This window comes from Oncorhynchus masou, chromosome 19 (assembly GCF_036934945.1).
Source record: "Oncorhynchus masou masou isolate Uvic2021 chromosome 19, UVic_Omas_1.1, whole genome shotgun sequence".
Classification (NCBI taxonomy): Eukaryota; Metazoa; Chordata; class Actinopteri; order Salmoniformes; family Salmonidae; genus Oncorhynchus; species Oncorhynchus masou.
The window spans coordinates 9,962,570-9,977,664 of NC_088230.1; the positions used below are offsets into that span (position 1 = coordinate 9,962,570).

General features: G+C 42.9%; 1 protein-coding gene and 1 long non-coding RNA gene across 2 annotated transcripts; both read right to left on the minus strand.

Annotated features, from left to right (window-relative positions):
• Positions 1–242: 242 nt before the first annotated feature.
• LOC135505780 (kelch repeat and BTB domain-containing protein 11-like) lies at positions 243–5,303 on the minus strand. Its single transcript, XM_064924914.1, has 2 exons — positions 4,941–5,303; positions 243–4,502 (listed from the first exon to the last, which is right to left on the minus strand). The coding sequence occupies exon 2, from the start codon at positions 3,873–3,875 to the stop codon at positions 1,752–1,754; it is 2,124 nt and encodes a 707-aa protein (XP_064780986.1). The 5' UTR covers positions 3,876–4,502; positions 4,941–5,303; the 3' UTR covers positions 243–1,751.
• Positions 5,304–9,374: 4,071 nt separating this feature from the next.
• Positions 9,375–12,186, minus strand: LOC135505536 (uncharacterized). The gene is made up of 3 exons (XR_010450281.1): positions 12,074–12,186; positions 10,528–10,616; positions 9,375–10,386 (listed from the first exon to the last, which is right to left on the minus strand). It is a non-coding gene; the product is annotated as an uncharacterized LOC135505536 (long non-coding RNA).
• Positions 12,187–15,095: the final 2,909 nt, after the last annotated feature.

Genomic DNA, 15,095 nt, shown 5'->3' on the forward strand with positions numbered 1-15,095 from the left:
AATCTGAGTGTAACTTTTAAATGCAGGCTTTAACACAACAAAATGTGTAATAACTCTGGGGTGTAAATACTTCTGAAGGCACTGTATGTGGAAAATACATTGGATTTAAAAAAAGTCACCGACTGTTGTTTTGAGGATGGAATTTAAAACCACAAGATTATGTCATTATGGTAACCAAATTTAAACATAGACATACCTTGTATAAAATGTGTTCAATTTGTACCTTTCAGCAATGTCAGATATTCAACATTATAACGTTATTTTATTTATTTATTTGCACAAAAGAAAACAAGTAATAGACAAATATACAGATGAAAACAAATAAAAAATAAAAACCGGTGTGTGTGCAGGTGTGGTTGGAAGCCCAAGGGTTTATATGAAAACCACACCACAAACAAACGATATACAATACATAAGTACAAATATAATAAAGGTTTGTTAAAACAGATTATCCTACTAATTATAAATATACAAATGAACTGATCAGTATAATATCTGCTATCAGAAAAAATATATAGGCTGGGCGGAACCATAAATCTAAGTTAAAGAATAGGACTAAATCTAATCAAACTTCTCTTTTAAAAGTGCATTTAAAGTTTGATTTGATGCAGTCCTACTCTTTAACTTAGATTTTTGGTTGTGATGGAGACGTGAATCCAACATATCAATTATTAATTGGTTGACAAACTGGGATAAAGCCAGACTAAGTCAGTGGCACTGATGGAACTAACCAAGCAGAAGATTCATCTCCTTCAAATGTTGATATTTGGTTGCGTTGACAACCAAATACAAATCAATATCACCTTTGAACTACAAAAAATAGCCTATTAACTTGTTGACAGGAAAACAAATGACATGTTGGATTCACATCTTCAACTAAACCCAAAATTGAAATGGAAGAATAGGATTATGACAGTGGCTCGGATGGAACTATCCAAGCAGTAGATAAATATCCTTTAAATGTTGATATTTGGATGTGTTGTCAACCAAACACAGTTCAATATTACTTTTGAAATACAGTAAATAGCCTAAAGTTAAGGCTATTTTACAAACCAATGTAACATTCCATCTTAAAACGGGTAACTCATCCATGGCCACATTTGAGGCTATTGTAACTATAAATGTATTCTTATTTAATTATATAGACCGTGCATGGTCAAGATAGCATGCATACTGTCGGTTGTTGCAGGTCTGCGGAGAGCTTCACAATTGCTATAATAATCTGTGCATAATATCGAACGGCATTGATCACTTGCACAACAGCAGTGTGAATTTATAATGTAATTTCAACTGCAATCCAACTTTTGTTCTGCTGTTAGAATGAAGCACAGTGATAATACATTAATCTGTTGTATAAATAAACAAAATATCTGATATTGCGTTCCCATTTGATCTTTGCAACGTTTTTAAATGGTTCAAAGCGCAGTGATAGCCATTTGGAGGGCAACGAAACCAAAAATCAGACATAGTTTTTCCATTGGAATTTGGTTGTGCTTTAAGATGGTTGAAAGCATAGTAAGTGATAACACATTGGAAATTCAACTCACTTTTGACTGTCTTTTTGAGTGGGTGAATATGGGTTGTAATCTCATTTATCAACTTCTCAACTAAATATTACCCAATTATCCATGTTGAAATGATGTGGTGTGCACTGTGGGTATTTTATCAAACACAACATATTTTGTCCTCATATGACAATTCTGAGGCCACTTTTAGTGAGTCTCCGAAGAGGGCATTATTGTGCATTTGTCTCAGGCTGTCTTGGGAAGAGCCAGGACAAATGGAACAAGGGCACCTTTTGCCTCAACAGGTGATTTGAGTGTCAGTGCCTCAGGCAAAAACTGTTCATTCTCCTCTTCCACAACAAACTGCAATGTTTGGGACTTGTTCACACAGTAAATGGTGTTGCCAATGACAGCACAGCGAAAGGGCAAGGGGTTGGTCTGCTCCAGGGACGCACTGTTGTGCCATATCTTTACCACGGTGTTGTATTTGAACACGTTGACACCGTAGTCACGGTTGACATCAAACCTGTAGATGAAGTTTTTGAATGCCACCATGTCGGTGGATTTCTTCCTGCTGTTGTTGAACGGGCATTCCTCCCAGTCGTCTCTTTTAGTGTCATATCTTAGCAGACGATAAAATAGAGAGCCTCCGGACACGAACATCTCTCCATTGCAGGTTGTTGCCTCGTGCGCAATAGCAAAAGCCCCTTTTGGTAGTGGCGCCACTGGGCGCCATCTATCCAGGCGAGGGTCATATTTCTCCACCGTAAAGAGACATTCCCCTCCGATTGCAAACAGGTAGCCGTCCATGGCCACCAGTTTGAGCTGAGACCGACCCTCGGTGAGCGGTCGAATTTCGCTCCAGCTGTCAGTGAGTGGGTTGTAGCAGAACACCTTGTCCGAGACTTTGCCTTTGTCGTCCCGCCTTTTGATTCCACCTGCCACGAATAGGTAATTGTACATGGTGCATATCCCAGAGCCCTTTGTATTGATTTCATCCGGCATCTTCGTCAGCACTTTCCAGTCCTTTGTATCCTTGTTGTAATAGTAGATCACACGATTCTCATTCAGGGACACTATGGATAGAGGGCTCTGAGGGCGACTGTTCTCACGACTTGTAGGTCTGCTCCCGACGCCGTCATACACCTCGTTGATTTCAGCCACCATCAACGCCCTCTTTCCCTCCATTCTCCTGGTGATAATTAGTTCTCTCTCCCCTCCGGTCAAACGCCCATAGACACCGGGATCCCGCAGTATTTGCAAGAAATTGTCACTCATGTACTTGTAGGCTTTCTCCTTCAACTCGCTGAGACGTTGCTTTTTGGCTATTGTCAAAATATCATAGCAGTTCTCGGCGGTAATCTGCTCCGACATTGTATCGAGAGCAGCTTGAACCGCGCAGGGGATTTGTAATATTTTAGCTCCGGTGATGACCTCTACAATATTATCCTTACTAACCTCCATTCGGCATGAGTAAATGTAATCCACCAAAATGGTCAAAGTCTTAAAACTCACCCCCTTCACTCGCAATACGTCTCGGGACTGCCGCGCCTTGAAATAGTCACTTTTCTCTGCCAAAACGGCTTTATGCGCTCCAAGTTTCTTTCCAGACACTTCAATCACTAAATCCGTCTCCTCTTTAGAAGCAAAGAATCCGTTTCCATATCCACATCCTTCCTGCCTCGACTGCAGTGCTGAGTTCCCCTGTGTAATGTCTAGGTCGCTTTCTCCCCACACAGCATTCTGTCCCGCACTGCCTGTCTGTCCGCGCTGATGTATTGTCAGCGCTTCTGTAGCGATACAATAGGTGACAGACGCAGAGCTCCCCTCCTTATGCTCCACCTGGGAACTCGCTTTATCAATCAGACAGTGATATTTCACAGCTCCTCCGCTGACTTCACACACGAGAGGGGTGCTCTGTGCTTGCGTTTCGTCATCCAGGCAGCAGAGGGAATATCCCAGGCTGTGCGCCACGTCAGCCTGTGCGCGGCAATTATCCTCTACCGCATCGCGCTCTATTGAACAGGGCTGATCTTTGTTGAGCTGTGGGGTATTGCAATGTGTTAATGACATATGCTTTTGATCATAATTTGCATTTCCTGAGCCATTCCTTGGTTGGCTACCATTATAAAAGCCAAGACCCATCACTCCATTGTCCATTTCAACAAGTGGTCTATTAGTCTCCGTAATACACTGGTACCCAAAGTTTTGATTCTCGTCTGGATCTGTTATCTCGGGTATATTTCCAACGAAGTCCTGCATCAGCAAAGCCATTTTGTCCACCTGCTCTTTCTCGTGACAGGCAGGTGGTGTATCAGCATCAACACTGTGTAGGCACAAGTCTGGGATGCACTGGTCACTGTTATCCATTATCAGAACGCACGGGTTTCTGATCTATGTATTTTTTTTTATAATATTCTAGTTAAATCAGACAAGTCCAGTATATTGAAATAAGAGGCAATATAAGAGTCAATAGGTTTGATGGCAATCACCTCTTAATGATCTCTTCCAGTCCCTTGGGCTAGGCCCACTACAGGCAATACAATCCATCTTCTGCACATCTATCACTCCAGTGTTTATTTTGCGAAATTGTAATTATTTCGCCACTACGGCCTATTTTTTGCTTTTCTACTGTGTTATTGACTGCACGTTTGTTTATCCCATGTGTAACTCAGTGTTGTTGTTTGTGTCGCACTGTTTTGCTTTATCTTGGGCCAGGTCACAGTTGTAAATGAGAATGTGTTCTCAACTGGCGTACCTGGTTAAATAAAGGTGAAAAAAAATAAAAAATAAAACTCTGGATTGTCACGTATGCTATCTCCTCTGGTCTCATTTATTTTCATTTGATCAGAGGGAAATATAAAAGAAAGGCATTTCCCTTGCAGCAACACGGTGGGTGGATGATGCCACGCAAGGAAACTGGGCATCACCGAGGACATAATCCTGTTTTCCTTTGTCCATCTGCATTTCAGGGTTCAACAGGTGCTGGTGCATCATCTGTGGAGAGGTGGGGAAATTATGCGCATCTGCATCGACATTTATTTACCTCTTCTAACCATAATATACACAACAGCGACAAATGTTTGAGACAGTGGATTGTGGATGTGGCTATTGGCGTTTTCACCACTGTATTCTGACTTTTAAGAATATACTTATATTGATAATGATCTATTTGAATTATACCATCTAATGTGTGCTATAGGCTATCAGAGGATTTGTGTTGATTGTGTAATTACTTTGTGCGCCATAATATGTATACCGTGAGCAGCTTCATTTGTATCCATGGAACCACTTCCATAATTAAATACTTTCTTCCTTATCCTATTATTGCAATCAAATATCTAGTTTTGAAACAGACAATACGATTTGTAACGAACTAAAGAACAAACGCATAAACTACAAAACTACAAAAGCCAAAGTTAATGACATACTTACTCGTACAATAGGCTTTACTCCCCAGCTGCAAAATATGGTGCCTGATGTAGTCTGGTTATAGCCTATCTGATGCAGCGCAGCTATAAGGGCTTTCCCGATCGCAAAACCGCTTTGCTTGAAGAAAGAGCGAGTCGAGCCCTGAAACCTTAGGCTATTCGCTGCCGCAGACGACCGTGGCCTGTCAGTTTCGGATTGAGATAGGATTAAATACTATTTTTCACCTTTAATATTCCTTGCAGCATAACTTCGAATCCCATCCAAACCACATTTGAGAAAGTAAATTAGAAAAACAGTTAATGATTGAAGATTTGCCTTGCTCCTAAACAAATTTTGCGGATGATGTAATATAATGAAGGGATTCTGGTTTGTACATTAAACCCTCCCCTTTTATTAACCCTTCACAGAAGTGTGATCTAAAGTCTATCATTTATGACTGGAATGAATGCCAGAGAAATGCATGCAGGTCAAATGGTTTAACCTATATCCCGTAATACATGTGGGATTGGATTATTGTTCATTCATTACTGCATCCGTAAATTACTATAAGAAAGACAAACACTTACAAAAGAGAAGTGTGGGGATGGACAGCTAAAAAAAACGTAGGAATCAGATTCACACAGTGTGCACAGTGCCTTCGGAAAGTATACAGACCCCTTGACTTTTTCCACATTTTGTTATGTTACAGCCTTATTCTAAAATGGATTAAATAAATGTTTTTTTCTTAGCAATACCCCCATAATGACTAAGCAAAAACATTTTTTTAGAATAAAAAAACAACAGAAATACCTTATTACATAAGTATTCAGAACCTTTGCTATGTAACACGAAATTGAGCTCAGGTGCATCCGGTTTCCATTGATCATCCTTGAGATGTTTCTATGACTTGATTGAAGGCCACCTGTGGTAAATTCAATTGATTGGACATGATTTAAAAAGGCACACACCTGTCTATATAAGGTCCCACTGTTGACAGTGTATGTCAGAGAAAAAAACAAGCAATGAGGTCGAAGTAATTGTCTGCAGAGCTCCGAGACAGGATTGTGTCGAGACACAGATCTGTGGAAGGATGCCAAAACATTTCTGCAGCATTGGAAGCCCCCAAGAACACAGTGGCCTCCATCATTCTTAAATGGAAGAAGTTTGGAACCACCAAGACTCTTCCTAGAGCTGGCCGCCTGGCCAAACTGAGCAATCAGGGGAGAAGGGCCGTGGTCAGGGAGGTGACCAAGAACCCGATGGTCACTCTGATAGAGGTCTAGAGTTCTTCTGTGGAGTTGAGAGAACCTTCCAGAAGGACTACCATCTCTGCATCAGTCTACCAATCAGGCCATTATGGTAGAGTGGCCAGATGTAAGCCAATGTAAAAGGCACATGAAAGCCCGCTTGAAGTTTGCCAAAAGGCACCTGAAGACTTTCAGACCATGAAAAACAAGATTCTCTTGTCTCATGAAACCAGGATTGAACTCTTTGGCCTGAATGCAAAGTGTCACATCTGAAGGAAACCTGGCACCATTTCTACAGTGAAGCATGGAGGTGGCAGCATCATGCTGTGGGGATGTTTTTCAGCAGAAGGGACTGGGAAACTAGTCACGATTGAGGGAAAGATGAACAGCGCAAAGTGGCCCAGCCAGAGCCTGGATTTGAACACGGTCAAGCATCTCTGGAGAGACCTGAAAATAGCTGTTTAACAACGCTCCCCATCCAACCTGACAGAGCTTGAGAGGATCTGCAGAGAAGAATGGGAGAAACTCTCCAAATACAGGTGTGTCAAGCTTGTAGCGATTCAAGGCTTTAATCGCTGCCAAAGGTGCTTCAACAAAGTACTGACTAAAGGGTCTGAATACTTAAAAAAATACATAAATTGTCTTTAACCTTTATTTACCTAGGCAAGTCAGTTAAAAACAAATTCTTATTTACAATGACGGCCTACCCCGGCCAAACATGGACGACGCTGGGCCAATTGTGCGCCGCCCTATGGGACTCCCAATCACGACCGGATGTGATGCAGCCTGGATTTACTTAAGTAAACGTGATATTTCAGTTTTTTGTTTTGAATACAGTTGAAAACATTTATTAAAACCTGTTTTTGCTTTGTCATTATGGGGTATTGTGTGTAGATTGATGAGGGGAAAAAACGATTGAATCAGTTTTAGAATAAGGCTGTAACGTAACAAGATGTGGAAAAAGACAAAGAGGTCTGAATACTTTCCGAATGCACTGTATATCCAGATTATCCAACTCAATATTGAAGGCACATAAAATGGATCCGTGGTATTGCAATCCCAGAGGAAGTAGGCCTACAATATAAAGGGGTAAGGGCTATTATATTTTCCTACTCTCCTTATGCCAAATGTCTTGTTTCATCTCAAACCCAGAAGTGTGTCTTGAATGATCCCCATGTTGATAGCAAGTAGAAAAACCAGCAACCGCCAACCAGCACCCAGGCCCTTTAATGAGAGTCTATTTTAATAGACCCTGCCTTATCTTCAGGAGAGAGTGCATGGCTCATGACCAGATAACCACATGGGAAAAGCCTCCCCTCTGCACAGTTAATCAGAAATAGCTGTTGGCACAGGAAAGCAGAAGGTCATTTTAAACGGCTCAGAAACAATGGTGAGAAAAAGGAGGGAGAGGAGGGCCACAGGAAAGATCAAACCTCAGTTTCGCCGGGCCACATTCTCTGATAGGATAGATCAATGGTTCCCAACCAGGGGTACTAGGACCCCTGGGGATACTTTACCAATTCAAAGGGGGTACTTGAGAAGACCCATGAGACCATAAGCCTACTGGTAAAATGCACATGAGTGGGTACTTCAGGGGTACTCCGGTCAGAGCAAAATTAAATTGGTGGCACAGCACCAAAAAAGGTTGGGAACCACTGGGATAGATAAAGGAGCATGCAGATGGGGACCAATGGAGGTCAACATACACACACGCACGCACGCACGCACGCACACACACACACAAAGTCCTGCAGTAGTTCACTGATGCCTGACCTCACTCTGACAGCAGAGATGAGCTGGTGAAAAAGGGATATTAGATATTATAAACCCTCTGACATGCTTTATGATGCCACACTGATGGAGAGTGGGCATTAAGCTAAAGGTCACAAAACGCATACTTAATGAGTCTACAGCCATTCTAGTATAAATTGTTGTTATGGGGCATTTATTCCTAATTTACAAATTTTCTTTGTTTATGAGTGGGCAGGATGAAGATGACCTCTTCCCGTAGCTCCATTAGTGTATTTCAGTATCCAGTACACAGACCAGAAGGAGTAGGACTCATTACCAGGGACATACAGTATATACTTCTCCGTGGAGGAGACCACTCCAGAGCAGGCTATATATAGGCCACTGCAGTAGACGGAAGGTAATAATAGCGAAGCAAAAGATGGAATGAGAATAAGAATGAAGATGCAAGGGATGTGATTAGTCCCAGGTTGTATGTTATTTGCTTCACTGGATTTTGTACATGAGAAATAACTTTGAGTGAGATCTCGAGGGTAGTTTTAGCTATAAGTCCCTTGGTATATTCAGTCAGTTTGTCTGTGGGCTTACCTGGATTGTTCTTACCTGGCATGCAAGTTCAAAGAATGGTATTTTTTTTTACAGCTCTTTATCGTAAAAAGGATCTTGATCATTAACTGCGGATATGTCTTAAAAGGATAGTTCACCCAAATTACAAGTTTGAAGTGGGCGTAACATTATTAATGATAATCAATCATCAAGTGGAAACTGAGTTACATCACTGTATGGCTCACAGTCTTGTGGACAAATAAACAGCAGGCATCTTTTCCTAATTAGGCTTTAATCAGCGCTAATGAGTCTTCCAGAGCAAGCAGCAGACAGTGATGTGAATGAACTCACTGTCCGGTCCCAAGGGACAGCCCATGGTACTGACGATGAAGCCATAGGCAACTTCACTGAGTGACACAGGAAGTTAGACATAACAGCAGTTTATATCTACACCATGCAAAAAAAAAACAGTATGCTGTACTGTAGATGTAAGCAGAGTATGTACTGTATAGTTGCCAATTACAACCTGGCCGGTTCCCCTCTCTCCACTGGGATTCTCTGCCTCTGGTGCTCTTCCATGCCGTCCCTAGGAGGGGTGCGTCACTTGAGTGGGTTGAGTCACTGACATGGTCTTCCTGTCTGGGTTGGCGCCCCCCCCTTGGGTTGTGCCGTGGCGGAGGTCTTTGTGGGCTGTACTCGTCCTTGTCTCAGGATGGTAAGTTGGTGTTTGGAGATATTCCTCTAGTGGTGTGGGGGCTGTGCTTTGGCAAAGTGCGTGTGGTTATATCCTGCCTGTTTGGTCCTGTCCGGGGGTATCATCGGATGGGGCCACAGTGACTCCTGACCCCTCCTGTCTCAGCCTCCAGTATTTATGCTGCAGTAGTTTATGTGTCGGGGGGCTAGGGTTAGTCTGTTATATCTGGTGTGCTGTGTGAATTTAAGTATGCTCTCTCTCTTTCTCTCTTTCTTTCTCTCTCACGGAGGACCTGAGCCCTAGGACCATGCCTCAGGACTAACTGGCATGATGACTCTTTGCTGTCCCCAGTCCACGTGGCTGTGCTTCTGCTCCAGTTTCAACTGTTCTGCCTGCGGCTATGGAACCCCAACCTGTTCACCGGATGTGCTACCTGCCCCAGACCTGCTGTTTTCAACTCTCTAGAGACAGCAGGAGCAGTAGAGATAGTCTCAATGATCGGCTATGAAAAGCCAACTGACATTTACTCCTGAGATGCTGACCTGTTGCACCCTCGACAACTACTGTGATTATTATTATTTGACCATGCTGGTCATTTATGAACATTTGAACATCTTGGCCATGTTCTGTTATAATATCCACCTGGCACAGCCAGAAGAGGACTGGCCACCCCTCATAGCCTGGTTCCTCTCTAGGTTTCTTCCTAGGTTTTGGCCTTTCTAGGGAGTTTTTCCTAGCCACCGTGCTTCTACACCTGCATTGCTTGCTGTTTGAGGTTTTAGGCTGGGTTTCTGTACAGCACTCAGCTGATGTAAGAAGGGCTATATAAATTAATTTGATTTGATTTCATCTACATAGGGCAAGTGCCATAACCCTCCCAATGGAAAGAAAACTCAAAATGTACTCATTATTTGTCTGCAAGAGTTTCTCAAGGCTCTGCTTCAAAGCAGACATGGTTGCTGGAACTGTTATGATATGCATGCTCATGACTATCAAATAAAGGTTTGACAGATAGCAGCGGAGGAGAGGAGAGCTTTAATTTCAAATATATCTCTCCTGAATGAGAAACACTGTGCTGGAAATATGAATATGAATCCCAATTCTCTTCTCCATGATGCCATCCATTTGAAGAGTTTGCAAGTGAATTTCCTTTCTTGCTAATGCAGGCAGAATTGATTGTCATCTAGCTAGCAGAATCACCTCAAGTGGTTCTTATGTGAAGTAATGTGACTACCTAGAAATGGAAGATAAGAAATGTTCAGAGAGTAAAACGGATAAAATGTCATATTCACAAGTGAAAAGATGCACGCAAAGCCTCAACAAACATGACAGTGACTCTAACAGTTAACTGGAAGTTGAAGTCGAGCAAACTTACAGTAATTTGCTGAATTGAAGGCAGGCTTCTCCAGTACATAGCTTTTGGCCTCATCAGCCACCCTCTTTCCCAGCCCAAGGCAGGACACACTGAAAACACACAAGCACACACACACACACACACACACACACACACACACACACACACACACACACACACACACACACACACACACACACACACACACACACACCTGCTTACAATATCTTCCACTGCTACGCATTAAAACCAGACTGCTTCCATTTGCCTCTTTAATAAGCAAACTTCTTCCCACTAGTGCCAGAACAAGACTAACCCTAATGTGTATTGACTTTGCGTGGGTCTTTTACCAATGTGAAGAAAGGGGATGCTTGGATAGGTCAGTGTACGTATGTTAAGTGTCTCTCACTGGCCCTGCAACCATGTTCATTACTCATCAAGACAAATATTTGTCACAGGAATGTTCAATACTTAAATGGATGATTGAGGGTCATCGTACAGCAGTCCCACTCTGGTAAAGGATGAGATCTATTGAATGTGTTGGTGCTTTTTTTTACTAGATTCACGCTGATTTTTTAACCAGAAGTTGAAACAACCGAGACTTTCATTGTGGCAGATACTTCTTCAAGGGCTTTCTAAAGTAGGCCCTTCCAGGAATTCCAAGTGTTCCAAAGACATATTGTGCAGTGCAGAAATCTGCTGCTGTATCTCATTCCACATGGGTAAACATGAGTGAGATGAATACATTTAATCTGGAAATATTTCTCCATGCTCCTTTCCCCAGGGCTGGGGACCCCCCCCCCCCCAGCAGATCACAGAGGAGGGGAAGAAGAGAGAAGAAAACAGAGTGGAAGACTGAAAGAAAGGAAGGAAGCCCCATTGGCCAGTGTTTGTTCCTGTTGTTCCTCTCTCCCTCATATTTCCACCCTAATGAGATCACCATTATCCTGCCTCAGCCACAGCCACCTGCAGGGGAATATGTGCTCCCAGCTGTCCCAGTAGAATCACAGCTAGCATAGCGAATGGCTAAGTTAGCATCACTATTATTTGCTACTGCCTTCCTGACACCTGAAGTACTATCACCCCAAATCCAGAAATACAGTATCTTGGTAGAATCATATCTACAGCTCTCAAGGCTTTAATAGATGCCCACGCCACTCACTCATTGCCTGCAGAACTAAGAAGGAATCCGCTATGTGTCCAGGAAGAAAATAACTCAGAAGGATACAAAGTTGTTGCGAATCAATGTGTGCGTCACAAATGGCATCCTATTCCATATGTAGTGCACTACTTTTGACCATGCCCAAAATAGGGCTTTGGTCCAATGTAGTGCACTAGGTAGGGAATGGGGTGCCATTTGGGATGTACACACTCCCATTCCTACTCACAATCAATACATCTGCCTAGGCATGGCTGAGCCTTTACTCCATGACCCTTACACTCTGAAATGACTGTTACAAGCTGCGCTAGCTAGACTCTCTTTCCTTACTATGTGTCGCTCTTGCCACAGTGATTATATAAATCTCAGGGGTGGATGAGCAGATGTGTAATTACAGATAACACTTACCAACGGGTCTTGGTGTGTGATTGCAGGAAACCCTTGCCAACTAGCAGGACTTAATTGACCTGATGCATTCCCTACCCCTGAGCTGGCTCAGTGACCAACCACACAGAACGAGACAACCAACATTAGGGCAGAAAATTGTGTGTATGCTGCTTCTTTGTCATTTGCGTCACAATATCTTTTGAGAATGTGTATCTTAAAGACACGTTAATCTGAGTTGATGTTGAGTCATACTGAGATAATCTGAAATGTTACAGTGAAGTAACTATACCGTCACCCACTAATATCCTCTTGGGTAATGCTTTGATGCAATTTGGTTCCCAAACCTGTCTACGCATCATACAAGAGGACTGACCGCTCTGATGATAAAATAGCAGGATTGAGAGAGACAGATTGTGGCTTAATGGCCCTACACTTTTGAGGTGAAAGCCAACAAATAGCATCTGAGCTACTTTCAACATAGAGTACAATTCCACGGCCAAACATAATTAACCTGCCGTGGATCAAAGCAGGGGAAAAGCTAGACAGAAACAAAGATGGTACTGTCTATTAGTGATAGGGCATTGACTGTGTCAGTGACATCAACAGTGTGTGTTGTCCTCAGCTGTTGCCACACAGCTCATAGAGTAACAGGTAATGGGAAGGGGAAGACTTTACTTTTAAAGCACACTCACTTCCTCTGCAGCTGTCTTTCTGGCCAGCTGACTTCCTGTGTTTAGCTGATGCATCCCTGCTCTGTAGCCTTGTGGTGTCTCAGGCCACCAGAATCATTGGTTCCGGGGACATGTGGAATGAAAGCTCATCGCAATCACCCACTAATGGAATTACATTATAGGTGAGATACGACCTACTCAACAGTTAAAATAATCAACAAACGTTCTAGCTTTCGTAGCACTCACGTGGTGTTTTGTTTGGGCAATGGTCAATGAGACATTCTTGAACTTTTGGCACGTTCTGGAAGAACTTTCTCATGTTGCAATATGGCATGTTGTTGTGCTGTACCCACTGATGCCACTCAGTCGCAAGCATTGGACAGTTTGTACATATTTGTGTGCACAGGCCTCCTCATTCCAGTAGGCCATTCACTCTGCTCTTATAGCCCTGGAAACCAATCAAAACAAACAGAGAGTATACTGCATGACGCCAACCCTGCCTCTCTGCTTACTTCCTTTAATTGTGACTGAACCACATGGTTGTGCAAAACAGCATGGGGATAGCAGCTTGCAGTTGTTATCTATTGTCACAGAGTGTTATCAACAAAGGAATGAATCCACTGGAAACAAGATAGAAGACACAGCACATATGCCACAGTTTACACAATGGAAAACAGTCATCAAGTCTTTCCAAGTGCATAAGGTAGGCTACTGCATGACAGCAACCTGATGACACTTTTTGTTATCAGAAATAATTTGATGGTGACCTACCAAGTAGAATTTGGTGGTTGTGGATTATGAAATGACATTGCACCAAAACAAAGAGATGCAGGAGTTATTTGAGGGGAACTAGTGTCCATCCCTTCACGGCAGTGGAGGATCCTCAGAGGAGGAAGGACAATTCTCCTCAGTGAATTTCATAAAAATGTGAATAGTAAAACATTTAAAAAGTTATCCTTTTTAGAAAAAAACTATACTAAATAAAATCACGTCACCAAGCAATTGATTAAAACACACTATTTTGCAAAGAAGGTCTACTGTAGCCTCAACCGCACTCTGTAGGGTAGCACAATGGTGTAGCCGGAGGACAGCTGCTTCCGTCCTCCTCTGACTTCAATACAAAACCTAGGAGGGTCACGGTTCTAACACCCTTCCATAGACTTACACAGTAATTATGACAACTTCCGGAGGTCGTCCTCCAGCCTATCAGAGCTCTTGCAGCATGAACTGACATGTTGTCCACCCAATCAAAGGATCAGAGTATTGATCTAGTTCTGAAAGCAAAAGCTAGAGCTAGCTAGCACTGCAGTGTATAAAATGTGGTGAGTAGTTGACGCAAAGAGAGAAAGACAATAGTTGAACAGTTTTGAACAAATTAATTTTCTCCAAAATGAAGGAGAAGCAAGAGAGATATATATAGAGAGAGATTGTCATTTTTTTTTCACTTTCAGTTTCACTTACTTAGCTAGCAAATTCAGGTAGCTAGTTTAGCCTACTGAAACACCCTGCTCAAACAGAGGGATGCTATGTTATCTAGCTGGCTATGACTATCCAACACAACACTGGAACTCTTCCAAGTCAAGGTAAGCTTTTTGTTTTACAAATTCATTGCCACCTTGGCCCACAGGTGTAACTGCTTATTGACTGTACACTAACGTTATTGCATGATTGCAGTGGGTTGTTACGGTTTTCTATGTGTGAAGGAGAGTCGGACCAAAATGCGGCGTAATACTGGTGCAAACTATTACACGATAAGTACAAAAGCAATCACCCACGATCCATGTTTAATAAACTGAAGAAACACGAATCAAAATACAAACACTACAAAAACAATGGACGTAACGAAAACCGAAACAGCCTAATACTGGTGCAATCTAATACACGACAGACATAAGTACAAAAGGACAATCACCCACGAAACACTCAAAGAATATGGCTGCCTAAATATGGTTCCCAATCAGAGACAACGATAAACACCTGCCTCTGATTGAGAACCACTTCAGACAGCCATAGACTTATCTAGAACACCCCACTAAGCTACAATCCCAATACCTATGAAAAAAAGGAGGAAGGCTCTGGCAGCGCTAAACAGGCGGGAGACTCCGGCAGCGCTGTAGAGGAGGAAGGCTCTGGCAGCGCTACACAGGCGGGAGACTCCGGCAGCGCAGGAGAGGAGGAAGGCTCTGGCAGCGCTGGAGAGGCGAGGCGCACTGTAGGCCTGATGCGTGGTGCTGGCACTGGTGGTACTGGGCCGAGGACACGCACAGGAAGCCTGGTGCGAGGAGCTGCCACCGGAGGGCTGGTGCGTGGAGGTGGTACTGGGTAGACCGGACCGTGCAGGCGCACTGGAGCTCTTGAGCACCGAGCCTGCC

Excerpts from the sequence above, each read along its gene's own strand:
- LOC135505780 (XM_064924914.1), bottom strand. The coding sequence starts at position 3,875 with ATGGATAACAGTGACCAGTGCATCCCAGACTTGTGCCTACACAGTGTT.